The following is an 18,928-nucleotide window of genomic DNA, read 5'->3' as shown; positions in this document are numbered from 1 at the left end:
AAAATTTTTTTAGGGAGAATATCTTTGGCACACATTGTTCAATGTATGAAATGGTAACCGTTTTGTCTAATGGGAACCTCGTTTTTGATTAACAATGTAAAAACGGTGGCTGCAAAGCTCCAAAAATTCAGTCAAAAAGCTTAAATACAGTAAAACCCTCATTATTACAGACCTCTTTATAAGGATTCTGGTTATCTATATAACAACACAGGTTGCTAGTTACACTGTGGAAGCTATTAAAATTGACAATGCAATGAAACTGACTCGGCATTGAAATTGACAAACAATTGCTTCGATCGTCACTTAACTCTATTGAACAGCCTTTAGTATTTTTAGCTTCCATTAACAAAGATATATTTTTTGCTGTTAAGAACTTTGTACACCCAGCAGCTTAGGCAGGTTAATGTTTTTGGAAGGAGAACGCTTAAGGTTAATATCCTTTCACCCTGAAGACTGGATAGGCAGTTGATTGTGGGAACCTCACTTGGAGCGGGACAGGGATTCCACACTGCGTGCCTTCCCCAACCTCTCATTTTGCTGCCAATCTCTATAAGCAGCAGAGGCAGTGGTCATTGCTGTTCCCCACCTGCGCTGGACAAGGAATGTGCCGGGCTCTCGGATTCTGACCTGGCACCCCGGCAGTGATGTCAATATGGGGACAAAACCATACTCAGTTATAGACGATAATCGGGAATGACAGACACCATTCCCTCCCCCCCCCCCCCCCCCCATCCCCCCACCACAATGGTCCATGATAACAAGGGATCACTGTACTTAAAAAAATATTCTAATACAAGTATCTGAAATAATGCATGCCAATTTGTTAGCAATGAAACCCACACATAATGTACTCATGCAAAAGGTCCCAAGGTGAGGTGGATATACAGAGGATGTTTCGTCTTAGGGACAACTCTAGAGTTGGAAACCACCTTCAGCCCATCAGCCATGCTGACCAGATTTTTCTACTGAGCTAGTCACGTCTGCCTACGTGGTTCATATCCCTCAAAACATTTACTATTTATGTATCTGTCTATATGTCTTTTAAATGTCACCATTGTACCTGCCTCTGCAACTTCCTAGAATTAGAGATCACTATCTCAACAAAGAAGCCACTCAATTAAGCACAATTTGTGACAATTTCACAAATGTCTTCTTCAAACACTGGTGAAAGCTGAGGCTTTTTGAGGTAGATTCCTGATAAGCAAGACAGTGAAAAGAGACAAAAGTAGTGCAGATGTTTGTGCTACTGCCTCACAATCCCATCAATTCTGCTTTGATCCTGAACTAAGATACCATCAGTGTGGAGTTAGCACAATCTCAACTCAAAATCTGTAAAAATATATGGAAATATTCAGGTCAGGCAATGCTGCAGGAACAGCAGCAGCCAAGTTTTGGATACAAAATGCCAGCTTGCTTTTGTGCTGCCTCAAGCTTCAAACATTATCCTTGTACATTGAACAGTGATCATGTGGGTTTCCACTGAGTGCTCCGGTTTCCTCCCACATCCCAAAGACATGCTGCTTTGGAGGTTACTTGTAAATGGGTGCGGAAGTGGAATAACATAGCGTGAACAGGTGATCGATGGTCAACGTGGGACAAAGGGCCAGTCTCCATGCTGTGACCTTTACTAAACTAAACTTTCATTCAATGTATACTCTCTATTTGCATTAAATTCCAAGAAATGTCATGAAGATTCAATTATGGTATTGTGTGGAGAAGGGGGGAGAGTAGATTTTATTCTTATTTATACTTACTTGTAACCGTGTGCCCTCCGTTTTCTTCTCCGTTTGCCGTGTTCTCCCCATTCTTCGTTGCTCCCTGTTGATTGACCGCAGCGGCAGCAGCAGCAGATGCCTGTTGCTGCTGCAGTTTGTCCCTGTAAGCTTGCTGCCTTGTCTGCACCACATCAGGCATAACAGCATCAATTAAAGAAAGGGACTCAATTGGCCTCCCATCAAATAGTGTGCCATCCTAGAGCAGAAAGCTGTGGCTCAGAATAATGACATTGTTGTATTTGCTTAACATTAAAAATTACATTTCAGCAATTCTACTTTATCAGATATTTTGGTTACATACGGACAGATCATCATTTGTTTTGTAAGAAAATAACTGCAGATGCTGGTACAAATCAAAGGTATTTATTTCACAAAATGCTTTATCTCATAGATTTAATTTCACGTTTATGCAAAGTTAAAGCCAAAATATATCTATGAAGATAAAGCATTTTGTGAAATAAATACCTATATATCTATGAGATACGAGTTACTCAGCAGGTCAGGCAGCATCTCAGGAGAGAAGGAATGGGTGACGTTTCGGGTCATGGGGGGGCGGGACAAAGGAAGGATATGGGTGGAGACAGGAAGATAGAGGGAGAACTGGGAAGGGGGAGGGGAACTATCTAAAGTTGGAGAAGTCGATGTTCATACCGCTGGGCTGCAAGCTGCCCAAGCGAAATATGAGGTGCTGTTCCTCCAATTTCTGGTGGGCCTCACTATGGCACTGGAGGAGGCCCATGACAGAAAGGTCAGACTGGGAGTGGGAGGGGGAGTTGAAGTGCTCAGCCACCAGGAGATCAGGTTGGTTAAGGCAGACTGAGCGAAGGTGTTGAGCGAAACGATCGCCGAGCCTGCGTTTGGTTTCGCCGATGTAAAGAAGTTGACATCTAGAGCAGCGGATACAATAGATGAGGTTGGAGGAGGTGCAGGTGAACCTCTGTCGCACCTGGAAAGACTGGAAACATCATTTGTTTTTGATGATCCAACTGTTTATTAAGTACACTGCTGACACCATCTTTTCATGTTATTGGCTCTTATGCAAACCCAAATTAAAACCTTTCAATTTCTCCTTCCTTTAAAATGTCCCTTAAAACTTCTTTGGCAGTTTTAGCTTTATTTGCACTAGTATTTCCTTATGTAGTCCATCGTCCAGTTTTTGTTTGAGTATGTTTCAATAAGATGTTTTGGGATATTTTGGTGTATTGAAGTTACCAGTTAGGTCTCATAGTTCCAGTCAAGAGTGATGTACTTACCTTCAGCTCTGAACATTTGGACATTAATTAACATTGACTTTAATTAATTTTTCCCCCAAAGCCTAACATTTACCATGATTTAAAAAAAAATCAAACTACTGAAAATAAATGAGGAAAAATAAGACCGAAATGAGAAAGTTTTTTTTCACACAGAGAGTGGTGAATCTGTGGAATTCTCTGCCACAGAAGGTAGTTGAGGCCAGTTCATTGGCTATATTTAAGAGGGAGTTAGATGTGGCCCTTGTGGCTAAAGGGATCAGGGGGTATGGAGAGAAGGCAGGTACAGGATACTGAGTTGGGTGATCAGCCATGATCATATTGAATGGCGGTGCAGGCTCGAAGGGCTGAATGGCCTACTCCAGCACCTATTTTCTATGTTTCTATGAAAAAAGCTGCTAATGGAGTTTTGAGATTTTTCTTTTTAAATCAAGGCATTTGGGCAAAAACCAATCGCTTCTTTGAAGCGCAAGTTCAAGGTTTGGGTCACCCCCTTATATTAGAATAAATATTGATGCCATAATAGAAGATAGAACAGGCCCTCGGCCAAAATATCATGATGACAAGACCATCTCTTATCTACCTGCACATAACCCATATCCTTGATATAGATCAGTAGGTACAACATAAAGGGTGAAAGGAATTTGTCACAAAATCTAGTTGGATCAAGTAACAACATCCATGTCTTCAAATTATGGAAAGATAATACAAAACAGTTAACTACCACTACCCCTCTCCCCCCTCCCCCCCCCCCCACAAACAACATTTATATTGTCTATTTCCAACAGCACTTGTACACACACACACACGCATTTATAAGTCTTATCTATTCCAGTGCATCTCCTTCATTTGTTATGCTGCTAGTTACATTTAATTTCACGTTTATGCAAAGTTTAAGCCAAAATATGTCTATGAGATAAATCATATTAATTTGCATGAACATATTCAGAAAGAAAATATATATTCAGAAATAACGATTACATGAAGGTATGCCAGGATTTACAACCTATGCAGACTTTAATCCCAGTAATGTCCTCTGAAGTATGTGAGATACTAACCTCATTGATACTGACTTCTGCTTCCACATATTGCAAACCTTTCTGTATGATGGAGATGAGAGCTGCTGGTGGCACCAGGGCTCCGTTAATATTAGACTGGCTGATGTGACTCTCTATACCAAATGTGAATGCTGAATGGGAAAAACCTTTGATAAAACAGAAGGGAGAAAAAGAAAGCATTTTAATGACTTAAACATACAAACATCTGCACATAGGCTTACAGAAAGTAGGCCACTGAGAAAACACACTTCCCTGACATAAAGAACATAAAAAGAATGAGGATAAATAAACCAGAAGTTAGACAACTTCGGATATCAGGTAATTCGACTCTCATCATGAAGTTAGACAACTTCAGATACCACACTGACTGAGACCTCACTATGTACTACAAAATCTTGAGCACACATTCACCCCCTTCCATTAATGTCAACTGTTGTTATGCCTGCCAATTATAATTGAGGGAAAAAAGTGAAAATGTTGCAATTTTTTTAAAAATCAGTTATCTGTGGTAGCTTATCCAATTGAAAAATAATACTATTTTTTCCCCAAATTCCCATTCACATAAAAATCCTAATGAAATGTAGGCAATGCGATAGCAAATAACTTCTTTTAATGCCTTAATCTCAACATCTTGGTCTATTTCAAAAACTAGGTTCTGGTTAAAAAATTTCAACCACAACTGTGGACTGGAATTTCCAATATGTGCATGCTGAACGTGCAGTTTGTAGAAGATAGACACAAAATGCTGGAGTAACTCAGCAGGACAGGCAGCATCTCCGGAGAGAAGGAATGGGTAGTTTCAGGTCAAGACCTTTCTTCAGACTAGTCAGGGGAAAGAGAAACGAGAGATAGCGGGTTTGTAATAGACGTCAGTTGAGAGTCTATCTCCTGTGATGGAGACGGTGCGATCAAGAAAGGAGAGGGAGGTGTCAGAGATGGTCCAAATGAATTTGCGTTCTTGCAGAATTCTCTAAAATGCAAATTCCACATTAATAGGTGTAGGAAGGAAAGTTGTATCCACATTAATCACGATATTTTAAAACCTTTTCTCAATTAAATTGAAAGAATAAAATAGATCGCATTCTGAGAGCTTTCCTCTGGACAAACAATGAATCATTGAAATTGGCAAAATCTGTATCGAGCAAAGTGGGTGTAACAAAACCTTTACAATTCCAGTTTGCTCAGATCCTCAATCAGTGACACTTTATTGAGCTGGACACATGTGTTTCTCCTTCAAATTTTGCCTAATTCTACTCTCCTCGTACAATTGTTACACAACTGCACTCTCCTCACTGCTCCCAGGTCCCAAAGCCTTCTTGAAGGGCAACCCCATTCTCCGACTGCTGCGGCATTAATTAGAAACAGCATCTACATATAATTTTAAGCAATGAAATATACCAAATGGAGATGGCAGTGTGGGCAAACATGACCAGCGAAATAAGGTCATTGTGAAATCATGCTGATCCTGGCGCCGTTTGTCCTATTTCAAAAGTATACGTGAAAAGTAATATAAGAAAATAACTGCAGATGCCGGTACAAATCGAAGGTATTTATTCACAAAATGCTAGAGTAACTCAGCAGGTCAGGCAGCATCTCAGGAGAGAAGGAATGGGTGACGTTTCGGATCGAGACCCTTCTTCAGTCTGAAGAAGGGTCTCGATCCGAAACGTCACCCATTCCTTCTCTCCTGAGATGCTGCCTGACCTGCTGAGTTACTCCAGCATTTTGTGAATAAATACCCTGAAAAGTAATATACTGGTGTGGAAACAGGGCCATACAAGGCTGGGCATGACAGTAATTAAACATAGCACAAAAAGTAAGGAAATTTGTGTTTGGTAGATTATTTCTTTGTTGTAACAATGCTTCTTGGCAATAAATCCTATACCATTGGAAAGCCTGTTTATTTCCCTTGTAAATGGTGCCACATTTGTAAGGAACATACATTTGTGGGATGAGCAGCAGAGCTGAGTATATGGGTTGTGCCCATGAAAAAATTGCCAAATCTTCTCTGCCAATGCCAAACAGCTTATTCTGCTGTTGCTATTGACTCTTGTTTTGAGCTTCTGGTACCCCCAGGTGCTGACAATCAGGTGCCTGATTGGCACCTGATTGGCAGCATCTGTGAGCATGGGCCCTGCTACAGTGGTCAGTAGGTGTCTGCTCCAAGAATCGGCATGCCACGTTTGACTGATCTGGATAGGGCCCGTGCGATAGGGCAACTTCAAGCTGGTGTTCCGCAAAACCAAGTTATCGGCATTATTTGGAGTGAGCCCGAGTACCATCTCCAAAGTGAAGGCCAAGTTCCATATAACGGGGGATGTCAGAACAGGCCGCGAAGTGGGCGTCCCAAGAAGACGACACCCAAAGAAGACCGTTTCCTCACCCTGTCAGCACTTAGGAACCGTAGGCTGTCTTCTACAGATTTGCAGTCAAGGTTTGCAGGACGATATGGCCGACGGCTCTCTGCCCAGACAATTCGGAACAGACTGCACGCAGCCGATCTCCGGTCTCATAGGGCTGCCAGGAGGCCTGCCATGACTGCCCTTCACTGTCAGGCCCGTTTGCGCTGGTGTCGGCAACACGTGCACTGGAACCTGAACATGTGGAGGAACGTTATGTTCAGCGATGAGTCCAGATTCTGCCTACGGCAGTTGGATCATAGGGTCAAAGTGTGGAGAAGACGCGGAGAACGCTATGCTGATTGCTGCACCGATAGAGTAACATCTTTTGGTGGAGGCAGTGTGATGGTGTGGGGAGGCATCTCCCTCACTGGAAAAACGAGGCTTGTCATCATTGGAGGCAATCTCAATGCTTTCCAACGGTATAAGATTTATTGCCAAGAAGCATTGTTACAACAAAGAAATAATCTACCAAACACAAATTTCCTTACTTTTTGTGCTATGTTTAGATAGCACTGACAGGAAGTGTGCTACACACCTCCCTCCACTCCTTACTCTGCCCTGCCACTTCCACTCTTGTCGCTCCCACCCCTACAATCCCCGTTTTCCCAACCACCTTCTCAGCCAGAAGCGCTCCCACTGGAAGGAAATCGTTCAAACTTTTCAAACCCAACTTTTGATAATTGACATTCTTACCAGACTCCTGCAGATATCTATAAACCAGAAAGTTGACCTCATCACTGCTTATACTCATCTTCAGTTCCACTTAAACCATGAGGTCATTCCAGGGTAAGCCTATGTATTAAAAACAAAATAAAATCATTTGGGACTCATCCATTTCCTATCCAGAAAATGTGACTTACAAATCAATTTTGTGGTTATTTTTCATTCTGATGATGTGCAATAAGATGCTCTTTAAATGTCTACTGATGTCTATAATGAGCATTGAAACCCATTTTCACTTCACTTGTTCCAGGATCCATAATAGCGTTCAGTGTATCTTAATTTCACTTCATTTTTCTTATCCAACCATTTGAAAGCACCTGATCCAAAATTTTAATCTTATTAAAACATCTAATAAAATCACACCATACAATTCATTTGTGGAGCATTTTGGGCAAATATTAAAAATACTATGATTTATAAATAGGATTCCGCAATGTTCAACCAAAATATTTAAGATGCACAAGGGGGCATTTTGTTGTGGTAAAGTCATTTAAGGTCATAAAACAATCTGTATTCAAAATGCTGCAATCCACAAAAATCGAAACTGCAGTGCTCAGTCTACGGGCCTATGTTATTACAGCACACTGGCAAAGCAGTAGAGCTGCTGCTGCCTTATCGCACAGACTCGGGTTTGATCCTGACTACAGGTGCTGTCTGTATGGAATTTATACTTTCTCCATGTGACCGCGTGGGGTTTTTCTGGGTGCTCCGGTTTCCTCCCACACTCCCAAAGCATACAGGTTTGTAGGTAATTGGCTTTGGTAAAATAAGATTGTAAACTGCCCCTAGTGTGCAGGATAGTGCTGGCGTACGCGGTGATCGTTGGTCGGCGCAGACATGGTAGGCCAAAGGGCCTGTTTTCACACTGTATCTCTAAAGTCAAAATGACAGGGCCCTGATCCTGAGAACAGTCCGTAACATGGAAATGAACAATAACGGTGTGTGGGAGTGGATCACAGAAACAGCTGGTACAGTGAGCGAGCCTTCGTGGGTAGAGCAGCTGCCAGCCAGTCTCAATGATTCAGCAAGAGAGGGGGCAAGTCTGTTCAGCGTTCCCAGCTCTGCTCCATGCCTTCTCTCCCCATTCCCCTCGACCTGCAACCCAGCCCCCGTTTGTTACAGCTCAGGGGAAATGGGGAGAAAAGGCACGTGGAAATACCCCTCTCCCACCCAACAGAAGATGCCTGCAGCCACTGACAAATGGATCCCCATCTATCCTGCAAGCTTACAATTGCACAAAAGTTTGTGTAAAACGGGCATTTGTAACCTGGGAAGGATCAATATTTTATTTTTAAGCATTGGAAATTATAGTTGTCAATAATATAACAATTTTGAAGCTTGAATATCCAGCATTAATATTGGCAATAGCAATCCCTCTCATCCATATCCTTCCCCAAAAACACCTCCAATCCTGAACAAATGTAGTTGCATCTTGGCATTTATACGCCCAAGTAAACTATAACAAGATCCCTGCTTTCATTAGTTGAGCGGTCAAAGTATGCTTTGCTTTTGAAAAGCCAGTCAGACATGAATTGCAGCAGATCTAGGAGACCTGGAGCACAGTAAATGTATCTGATAGCACCTGTGCTGGATGAACATTGACTAGGTACAAAATGTACTGAATATCATGTTGAACTTTAGACTTTAGAGATGTAGCGCGGACACAGGCCCTTCGGCCCACCGAGTCCACGCCAATCAGCGATCACCCCGTACATGAACTCTATCCAACACCATAGGGACAATTTACAATTTTACCAAAGCCAATTAACCTGCAAACCTGTAAGTCGTGGGAGTGTGGGATGAAACCAGAGCATCCAGAAAAAACTCACGCTGTCAGAGGGAGAACGTATAAACTCGTACAGACAGCACCCATAGTCAGGATCAAACCTGGGTCTCTGGCACTGTAAGACAGCAACTCTACTGCTGAGTCACTATGCCGCCACTGCGAAAATGACAGATTATTCATTCAACAAGTGTTTAAAACACCCCTATTCTTCTTATGATGAAAAATGTGAATTTCCTTCTCCAACATTGTGATTTTAAAAACAAAGACTTTCGCTGAAAGCCAAGATACTGCAACACCACACCAGGAAACTGTGAGGACCACAAGTAGCATTTTCACAACATCTTTCCACTGAAGTCATATACTTGTTAATTTCCATCGTTCACAAGTTTTATTGTTTGGAAATTGTTTTGGTGAGATATCATATTTGCTATTACTGCACAGTCTGTTCATTTGTTACTTTTCTGTGTCATTTCAAGTGCACCATTAAACCTTACTACTTTTCTGTGTGAATATATGCAATTTTGAGTTGGAGAACTAAGAGGTAGACGCAAGGAACTGCAGATGCAGGTTTACAAAAATAAGACACAAAGTGCTAGAGTAACTCAGTGGGTCAGGCAACATCTCTAGAGGACATGGATAGGTGATGTTTTGGGTTGGAATCCTTCTTGGGGGATTTGGCTTTCTTTCACTGGAAAAAAACTGTTCTTAATACTTTATGCACCAGATGACATTTCAATTTAGAGATGTGTGTTCTATGGGAGTTTTTTGCCTTGAGGATGAACAAAATAAAAACTGGAAGAAAAATAAAATTGTCTGAATTTTAACTGGACTAAATTTCCATTAGTCTTCGTTTGATTTTACAACATTTCATTTTAGGTTGATACTTTTTTTGTGACGGTGCATGCTGATTAATTTCATCTTGCATCAATTGATTTTCTCATTGCTACTGCTTAAAGTTGATTTTATCCAACTATCCTCAAATAAGCTTGGAACTACAATAGACTATTATTGTTATTATCACACTACTACTATGTGTGTGTGTGTGTGTGTGTGTGTGTGTGTGTGTGTGTGTGTGTGTGTGTGTGTGTGTGTGTGTGTGTGTGTGTGTGTGTGTGTGTGTGTGTGTGTGTGTGTGAGTATGTGCGAGAGTATGTGTATATATACACACTGAACTTGTTTACAGTGTACTATGTTTATATATTCTGTTGTGCTGCAGCAAGTAAGAATTTCATTGTTCTATCTGGGACTTATGACAATAAAACACTTGAAAAAATTGTTTTCAGCAACGATTCACCTTTGTTGTTAATTGATTCCAAATTAAGCATAAACAAGGATATTAATAAATTGCTTTCAAGCTCTCGGTTTTCAATTAGAGAAGCCTGTCAAACAGAAACCATTACATGCAAATCATGTGTAAGAAGGAACTGCAGATGCTAGTTTACGCCGAAGACAAACACAAAATGCTGGAGTAACTCAGTGGGTCAGATAGCATCTCGCAAAAAGGAATAGGCTACGTTTCAGGTCGAGACCTTTCAAACTAATGAAGATCTAAATCTGAAGAAGGATCCTGACCCGAATCATCACCTGTTCCTTTTCTCCAGAGATGCTGCCTGACCCACTGAGTTACTCCAGCCTTTTGTGTTTATCTTCAAATGGAAATCATATCAAGTAAGAATTTTATTGTTCCGTCCTCAGTACAAATGACAATTAAACACTCTTGCTTTGAGAAAATCAATGGCTTCATGTTCTCCTATTAGAACACATTAAAACTTACCTTTCATGAATAGGCTATCAATGCATTCCCAATGTTAATTAAGGAAAGGTTTAAGGTTGGAGGTTTCGCGTCACCTTAGATCACTGGACATGTAGCAAAGCTGGAAAATAAAATAAAACGGAAATTACTTACAAAATTTGTATTGAAAAAATGGTGAGAAATACAAACAACAAAGTTTGTATGTGTTTTAATTGCTGACATGGCCATGTGTGGGATTATTTTTGTTATTTGGTAGTTTTCAGTGAGTATTGCAAGCATTTCCCCTGAAAATGCAGGCCTTTTGGCAGTTATATGCCTCATTATTTCACTAAACTTATGATGAGGCAGACATTTCAAAAGTGGTATAAGAAAATAACTGCAGATGCTGGTACAAATCGATTTATTCACAAAATGCTGGAGTAACTCAGCAGGTCAGGCAGCATCTCGGGAGAGAAGGAATGGGTGACGTTTCGGGTCGAGACCCTTCTTCAGACTGAACAAGTCAAAATGAACAATCATCAAGTCAAAAGTGGTGGTGGGGGAGGGGGGGGGGTGGAGAGAGATCTCACTGCAAGCAAAAATATTTGTCTATTAAAAAATTTCTATAACTTCTTAAGCAAATAATAGTAATAATAGCTACAGTAACACCGTTTAAAAGACACTTGGACAGGCACATGGATAGAAAAGGTTTAGTGGGATATTGGCAAATGGGGCCGGCTTAGATGGGGCTTCTTGGTCAGAATGGACAAATTGGGCCGAGGCCAGTTTCCATGCTGTATGACTATCTGAAATAAAAGGTGATAATAGAATGATAGACATAAAATGCTGGAGTAACTCAGTGAGACCTAATAATACTATGAAGGTAGACACAAAATGCTGGAGTAACTCAGCGGGACAAGCAGCATCTCGGGAGAGAAGGAATGGGTGATGTTTTGGGTTGAGACTCTTCTTCAGACTGATGTCAAGGGAGGGGGCGGGGCAAAGATAGAATGTAGTCGGAGACAGGAAGACTAGTGCGAGTAGATAGAGAGGGAAAGCAGGGACTATCTGAAGTTAGAGAAATCAATGTTCATACCTCTGGGGTGTAAACTACCCAAGTGAAATATGAGGTGTTGTTTCTCCAATTTGCGCTGGGCCTCACTCTGACAATGGAGGAGGCCCAGGACAGAAAGGTCAGATTGGGATTGGGAGGGGGAGTTGAAGTGCTGAGCCACCGGGAGATCAGGTTAAGGCGGACTGAGCGGAGGTGTGCAGTGAAATGATCGCCGAGCCTGCGCTTGGTTTCACCGATGTAGAGAAGTTGACACCTATTATTAGATCCCATCCCTAATAATAGTATGACTCAGCTTCCTATGAATGACGACTGCCCAGGCACAATCATCAAGTCAAGTCAAGTCAATTTTATTTGTATAGCACATTTAAAAACAACCCACGTTGACCAAAGTGCTGTACATCAGTTCAGGTACTAAGAAACAAACATACAATGGCACACAAACATAACAGCACATACATAAACAGTTCACAGCTCCCCCTCAGAGGGCCTCAAACGCTAGGGAGTAGAAATAGGTTTTGAGCCTGGACTTAAAGGAGTCGATGGAGGGGGCAGTTCTGATGGGGAGAGGGATGCTGTTCCACAGTCTCGGAGCTGCAACCGCAAAAGCGCGGTCACCCCTGAGCTTAAGCCTAGACCGCGGGATAGTGAGTAGCCCCAAGTCGGCCGACCTGAGGGACCTGGAGGTAGAGTGGTGGGTTAGAAGATTTTTGATATGGGGGGGCAAGCCCGTTTAGGGCTTTGTATGTGAATAGGAGGAGCTTGAAGTTGATTCTGTACTGTACTGGGAGCCAGTGGAGAGAGGCCAGAATCGGGGTGATGTGGTCCCTTTTACGGGTACCCGTCAGGTGTCTCGCTGCGGTGTTTTGGACCAATTGCAGGTGGGATAGGGATAATTGGCTGATCCCAGTGTATAGGGAGTTGCAGTAGTCTAGGCGGGAGGAAATTAATGCGTGAATGATTTTTTCAATGTCGTCAAATTGGAGGAATGGTTTGATTTTAGCTATGGTACGAAGCTGGAAGAAGCTGGCTTTTACCACAGTGGTTTGACGAGGGAGGATAGGCTTCCAAGGCTGCCTGTTATCGTTTTGATGGAGTCGGGGGGGGGGGGGGGGGGGGGGGGGGGGGGGGGGGGGAATAGGATGACCTCAGACTTGCTCTCGTTTAGTTGAAGGAAGTTCTGTGCCATCCAACATTTTATGTCCTCAAGGCTGATTAAATTTGACCGGTTGTTGGGTTTCAGGGGGAGATAAAGCTGTGTGTCATCCGCATAGCAGTGGAAAGAAATGCCGTGCCTTTGAATGATTTGGCCGAGGGGGAGCATGTATAGAGAGAAGAGAATGGGGCCTAGGTTGGAGCCTTGTGGAACCCCGCAGGAGAGGCTAGCCGAGGAAGAGGAATAATTTCCTATGTTGATGGAGAAACTCCTATTTTTGAGGTAGGAAACGAACCAGCTCAGGGCAGTGCCATCAACGCCAACCCCGTACCGGAGACGGTCAATAAGGATGGTGGGTCCACTGTATCGAACACTGCGCTGAGGTCGAGAAGGAGCAAGTTGCACAGTCGCCGGTGTCGATGGGGAGAAGCAGGTCATTGTGTACCTTCAACAAGGCAGACTCTGTGCTGTGGTGGGCCCTGAAACCTGACTGGAAACTTTCTAATTTTTATAATTTCTAATTTCTAATAATTGCTAGCATTTATCTCACAACAGTCCCATATTACATAAGCGGGTTAACCAGACAACTGTAAACCCCAATTTGTAGGCAGTAAATCATGAACCACTCTTCACCTACACCACAGATTAAAATGGCAACAAACTCTAACATTACCAATGCCAGAAACATGACTCAGCTTCCTATGAATGGAACTTACTGCAGCTGAAGAAAACAAAGAGCCCAAACATTGCAAGGAAGTGGCTGTCATGTGTACAAAGTTGCAAAGGGAGCCAAAGATATTCAAATTTCCAAGAATCATAAGTCCATTGTTGTGGGGCGTATAGTAGAAAAAGCTGAGTATACATAGTATTTGGTTTAAAAGTCAGAATATAGTTTGTTACTGATTACACCAGGCATGTGAGTGAGGTTATAAAAAAAAAGGAAAAGATCCGAGTGCTTTGTACAACGGGGGTCAAAAATTTACACACAAAATTACCAGCCTCTTTTCAAGCCTCTTTTAGTGCATTTCAAAGTAAAAACAGACATTACAAAATAATGTGAATATGTCGCTGTACAATAGACAATAGACAATAGACAATAGGTGCAGGAGTAGGCCATTCAGCCCTTCGAGCCAGCACCGCCATTCAATGCGATCATGGCTGATCACTCTCAATCAGTACCCCGTTCCTGCCTTCTCCCCATACCCCCTCACTCCGCTATCCTTAAGAGCTCTATCCAGCTCTCTCTTGAAAGCATCCAACGAACTGGCCTCCACTGCCTTCTGAGGCAGAGAATTCCACACCTTCACCACCCTCTGACTGAAAAAGTTCTTCCTCATCTCCGTTCTAAATGGCCTACCCCTTATTCTCAAACTGTGGCCCCTTGTTCTGGACTCCCCCAACATTGGGAACATGTTTCCTGCTTCTAACGTGTCCAACCCCTTAATAATCTTATACGTTTCGATAAGATCTCCTCTCATCCTTCTAAATTCCAGTGTATACAAGCCCAATCGCTCCAGCCTTTCAACATACGACAGTCCCGCCATTCCGGGAATTAACCTAGTGAACCTACGCTGCACGCCCTCCATAGCAAGAATATCCTTCCTCAAATTTGGAGACCAAAACTGCACACAGTACTCCAGGTGCGGTCTCACCAGGGCCCGGTACAACTGTAGAAGGACCTCTTTGCTCCTATACTCAACTCCTCTTGTTACGAAGGCCAACATTCCATTGGCTTTCTTCACTGCCTGCTGAACCTGCATGCTTCCTTTCATTGACTGATGCACTAGGACACCCAGATCTCGTTGAACTCCCCCTCCTCCTAACTTGACACCATTCAGATAATAATCTGCCTTTCTATTCTTACTTCCAAAGTGAATAACCTCAATGTACAATAATAACATTTAAGTAAATTTGCACATTAATTGATAATCAGCCCAAAAAGGTGGTAATTGGCTTTTCTGCTGTGTTTTATATTTTAATCCGGTCTTAATTAATTTTGTTATATAATCTTGCATTTGAATTTAACATTTACTCATTACAGTTTCACCACTGATTTTCTGGCACTCTTGGTTCCAGAGCTTTGCTGGTTTATCCAGCAGGCCAAGAAAGTCAGCTATGGGGATAGATTTACTGGCTCCAGCTGGGCTGGAGTTCCAGAGCCCCGGCCGCAGGTTTCAAATTCAACCCATCGATCGGCCGTGGAAGTCCCGATGAGGTCGAGATTGGCTGCCTTGCCCAGCCTAGGTGCCACATTTTCGGGTAGACTTCCAGGACGCGGGGGATTTCTAGCGGAACCTCTAGCGACCTCTCGTGGCCGAATTGACAAATTGGCCATGGAAGTCCCGATGAGGTCGAGATTGGCTGCCTTGCCCAGCCTAGGTGCCACATTTCTGGGGAGACTTCCAGGGTGCGCGGGGGAGATTTCTCGCAGAACCCCTAGCGACCTCTAGCGGAACCTAGTGTTCATTACAAGTCTATAGGAAAATAACTGCAGATGCTGGTACAAATCGAAGGTATCACTAAATGCTGGAGTAACTCGGCGGGTCAGGCAGCATCTCTGGAGAGAAGGAATGGGTGACGTTTTGGGTCGATTCTGAAGAAGGGTCTCTCCAGAGATGCTGCCTGACCCGCTGTTACTCTAGCATTTTGTGATAATTACAAGTCTATACATCGTTTATTGTTTATTTTCTTTATTTTTTCAATCTAATTTCTCCGTTTATTTGGCAAAGTGAAAAACGCTGAAACAATGCAAAAAGCGCGGAAAATGGATTTTAAAAATGCGGAAATCTGCAGGAAATTCACATGCCCGTTATACAAGACGACAAATCATATCTTCAGTGCTGTATTGACTTGACTCTCTGATTATATTTCAGACCTGCCAATTTCAACCAGGACCAGTGTTTGTCAGCACAGTCATTCCCAAAGTCCTCATCTTTACACTTACAACTAAGGGTAAACAAGGTGGTGCAGCTGGTAGAGCTGTTGTCTCACAGTGCCTGATTCACGGGTTCAATCCTGACCTTGGGTGCTATCTATGTGGAGTCCACATGTTCTCCCTGTGACTGTATGGGTTTCCTCCAGGTGCTCCTCACCTTCCACCCCATCAGCCGTCACCTACAGCACATAATCCTCCGACATTTTTGCCACTTCCCACCACTAACCACATCTTCCCATCTCCACCCCTATCCGCAGAGACCATTCCCTCTGTAACTTCCTGGTTTACTCGTCCAGTATTTTCCCCTGTAATCGCAGGAGATGCAACACCTGTCCCGTTACCTCCTCCTTCAACTCCGTCCAAGGACCCTGACAGTCTTTTCAGGTGAGGCAGAGGTTCACTTGCATCTCCTCCAACCTCATCTACTGTATCCACTGTTCCAGGTGTGGACTCCTATATTTTGGCGAGAACAAGTGCTGACTTGGCGATCGTTTTGCTGAACACCTCTGCTCAGTTTGCCTAAACCTACCTGATTTCCCAGTTGCTAAACACTAACTCCCCCTCCCATTCCCACACTGACCTTTCTGTTCTGGGCCTCCTCCATTGCCAGAGTGAGGCCCAGTGCAAATTGGAGGAACAGCATCTTATATTTCGCTAGGGCAGCTTACACCCCAGTGGTATGAAAGTTGACTTCTCTAACCTCAAGTAACCCTTGCTTTTCTGCATCCCTCTTCTTTCCCAGTTCTCCAACCAGTCTGACTGTTCCTCAGATTACATTGTATCTGTTTGCTGTTCGCACCTTCTCATAGCTAACAATTCTACTTTTTCCTTGATCAGCATCTCTTATGCTTCTTTATCTCTGTAACTCCCTCTCCCCTGACGCTCAGTCTGAAGAAGGGACTTAACCCAAAACGTCACCCATTCCTTCTATCCCGAGATGCTGCCTGTCCCACTGAGTTACTCCAACATTTTGTGTCTATCGTCAGTGTAAACCAGCATCTGCAGTTCCCTCCTCCACTTTAAACACGTTATTTGAAAGATAAATTGACTGTTTACTATGAATCACATGCTCATTCCACTGACTGACTGGCAATAAAACAGCTGTAAATGAAGTTGGAGGTCCAACTGCGCTGGCATGAGATGTAGGATTCACTGCAGCCACACGCAGCTCACTGAGCCCGATTCCATTAACAGCAACATTCTTTAACCTTGAGTGTTAACCAAACATCAGCCTTCAGTTCATTCCTGGGATAGTGTTACAAGTTCTCCATCTAACCATCCCCATCAGCTGAAATAACGTGAACAATAGGATTCGTACAAATATCCAAAACCAAGAAAATTGTGTCCCTGAAATTGAGCAAATTATCACATAAATGAACATCAACATTCATGTAAATGCAAAATTTGGAATGAGAGACATGATAACAAAATAGTATACATCCAAACACAAATAAATACGGTGTAAACAAACGCACAATGAGGCGAAAAACAATGAGACATAGGAAAATCCAGTTGTTGGTGAAAGGAAAAATTCAATTCTAGATTAATAGCATTGTTCTCTCACCCGAGTGCATTAATTACCCCAAAATGCTGAAACTTAATTCATGTTTTGTTAAAAGTTTAAGCTCACTTTGATACTGTATTATGCTTTCATAACTTCTGGCAAACAAAACCATGCACATACAATAAACATTTATTACAATGTATTGAACATACTGGTATCAGTCTTTGAAAGAACACTATGTACATTATTATATATTAGAAAATAGGTGCAGGAGGTCATTCAGCCTTTCGAGCCAGCACCGTTGTAACTATGAAACATATTTCTTGTAAAATGATTGTAATTCACAATATTGCAGTCTTTTACATACTCCCAGCTACTACGTTAATGCATAATAAGTAGAATCATGCTGGCTATGGCATTCAGCCACTTGCACTGTACCAAGCCCTGGAACGACTGATTGCAAGTCAGAGACTTGCCAACTGACAAACGTCACCACATCCACGATAGGTTCGGAGTAGAATTCAACAGCAGAGCACACTTAAATGATGCTCGCTGGGCTGGGTTGCAGCAAGTGCACAAACGAACGTTACTTGAATGCTATTCTTACTCAAAAGGTCAGATTGAGAGATTCCAGGCAATGGGAATCAGTGCAGCCTCCGGTGTCCTCTCCTGCCACTGTACACTTTTGCTGCATAGACAGTTCGAGACTGATAACATCCAGAATTCAATGAGAAAAAATAAGCTCTTACATTTTCCATTAAGTAGCCCACAACCAATTACAGAACTTCCAATCATTATTTGGTCACTTTGTACCGATAAATATCCAGATGAGTCATGGCCACAATGTGTAAATGGTCACATTAAAAAGAAATGCCTTTCTGTGTTTCTAATATTGGTGATGGTGATGGGCAAGGACTGGCAAGTGGGTCCAGATGAAGGGTGGTGAAAGCAGCAGAGGTCGGATGTGATGGGTATAAGTAACAAGGGTGATTGATGATGGAATCGGATGGGAAAGGAAGGGAGAATATGGGGCCAATTAAAGATAAAGTCTCCTTTTATATGTGCACTGCTTTCAACAGTTGGCCCAAGAAAGTAGAAACTTTGACTGAGTTCACAATATAGTTACAAAAAATGAATTTATACTACAATATACCGAAAAGAGAAGTCATTTTACCTTTTAGAACAATCTGTCATCGGTTATTGCTATAAATTCTGGTGCTTGTGGCAATACATAGCAATTACAATCTGGGCAAGAGACTTTGTGCATCTATTCGATTAAACTTGCTAATCCTGCGTGTAGAGGAGTTGAACGGTGCCAAAACAGTCCGCCTAGATCGCCAAGGGGCCGAGATACTGGCCCGCAAAGTTGGCCTCGGAAATCAGCTACGGGAACGGAACAAATTCGACCCGCCAATTGGCGCGGAGGTCCCGATGAGGTAGAAATCAGCCGCCTCACCTGGCCTGGGCGTCACATTCTCGGGGGGATTTCAGGGGGGGGGGGGGATTTCACGTGTGCTCTCATAATTTTGTCTGGA

The 18,928-nt window shown here is 42.7% G+C and overlaps 1 protein-coding gene across 4 annotated transcripts in view; it reads right to left on the bottom strand.

Moving 5' to 3' along the window:
* Positions 1 to 18,928, bottom strand: part of tbl1xr1a (TBL1X/Y related 1a) — a 107,839-nt gene that overhangs the window by 25,094 nt on the left and 63,817 nt on the right. For 3 of the 4 annotated variants that reach the window (XM_078410938.1, XM_078410940.1, XM_078410939.1), the window contains 4 exons: positions 10,769 to 10,868; positions 7,179 to 7,277; positions 4,084 to 4,229; positions 1,755 to 1,971 (listed from right to left, as the gene is read on the bottom strand). In XM_078410938.1, coding sequence (XP_078267064.1) covers positions 1,755 to 1,971; positions 4,084 to 4,229; positions 7,179 to 7,236 — 421 coding nt within the window. In that variant the 5' untranslated portion in view covers positions 7,237 to 7,277; positions 10,769 to 10,868. The remainder of the gene's footprint in view (positions 1 to 1,754; positions 1,972 to 4,083; positions 4,230 to 7,178; positions 7,278 to 10,768; positions 10,869 to 18,928) is intronic. The other variant, XM_078410941.1, reaches the window with a different exon arrangement.

The sequence above is a fragment of the Rhinoraja longicauda genome, chromosome 13, assembly GCF_053455715.1.
Source record: "Rhinoraja longicauda isolate Sanriku21f chromosome 13, sRhiLon1.1, whole genome shotgun sequence".
Classification (NCBI taxonomy): Eukaryota; Metazoa; Chordata; class Chondrichthyes; order Rajiformes; family Arhynchobatidae; genus Rhinoraja; species Rhinoraja longicauda.
The sequence above is the reverse complement of the archived record's forward strand: the minus strand, read 5'-3'. Positions and strand labels throughout refer to the sequence as shown.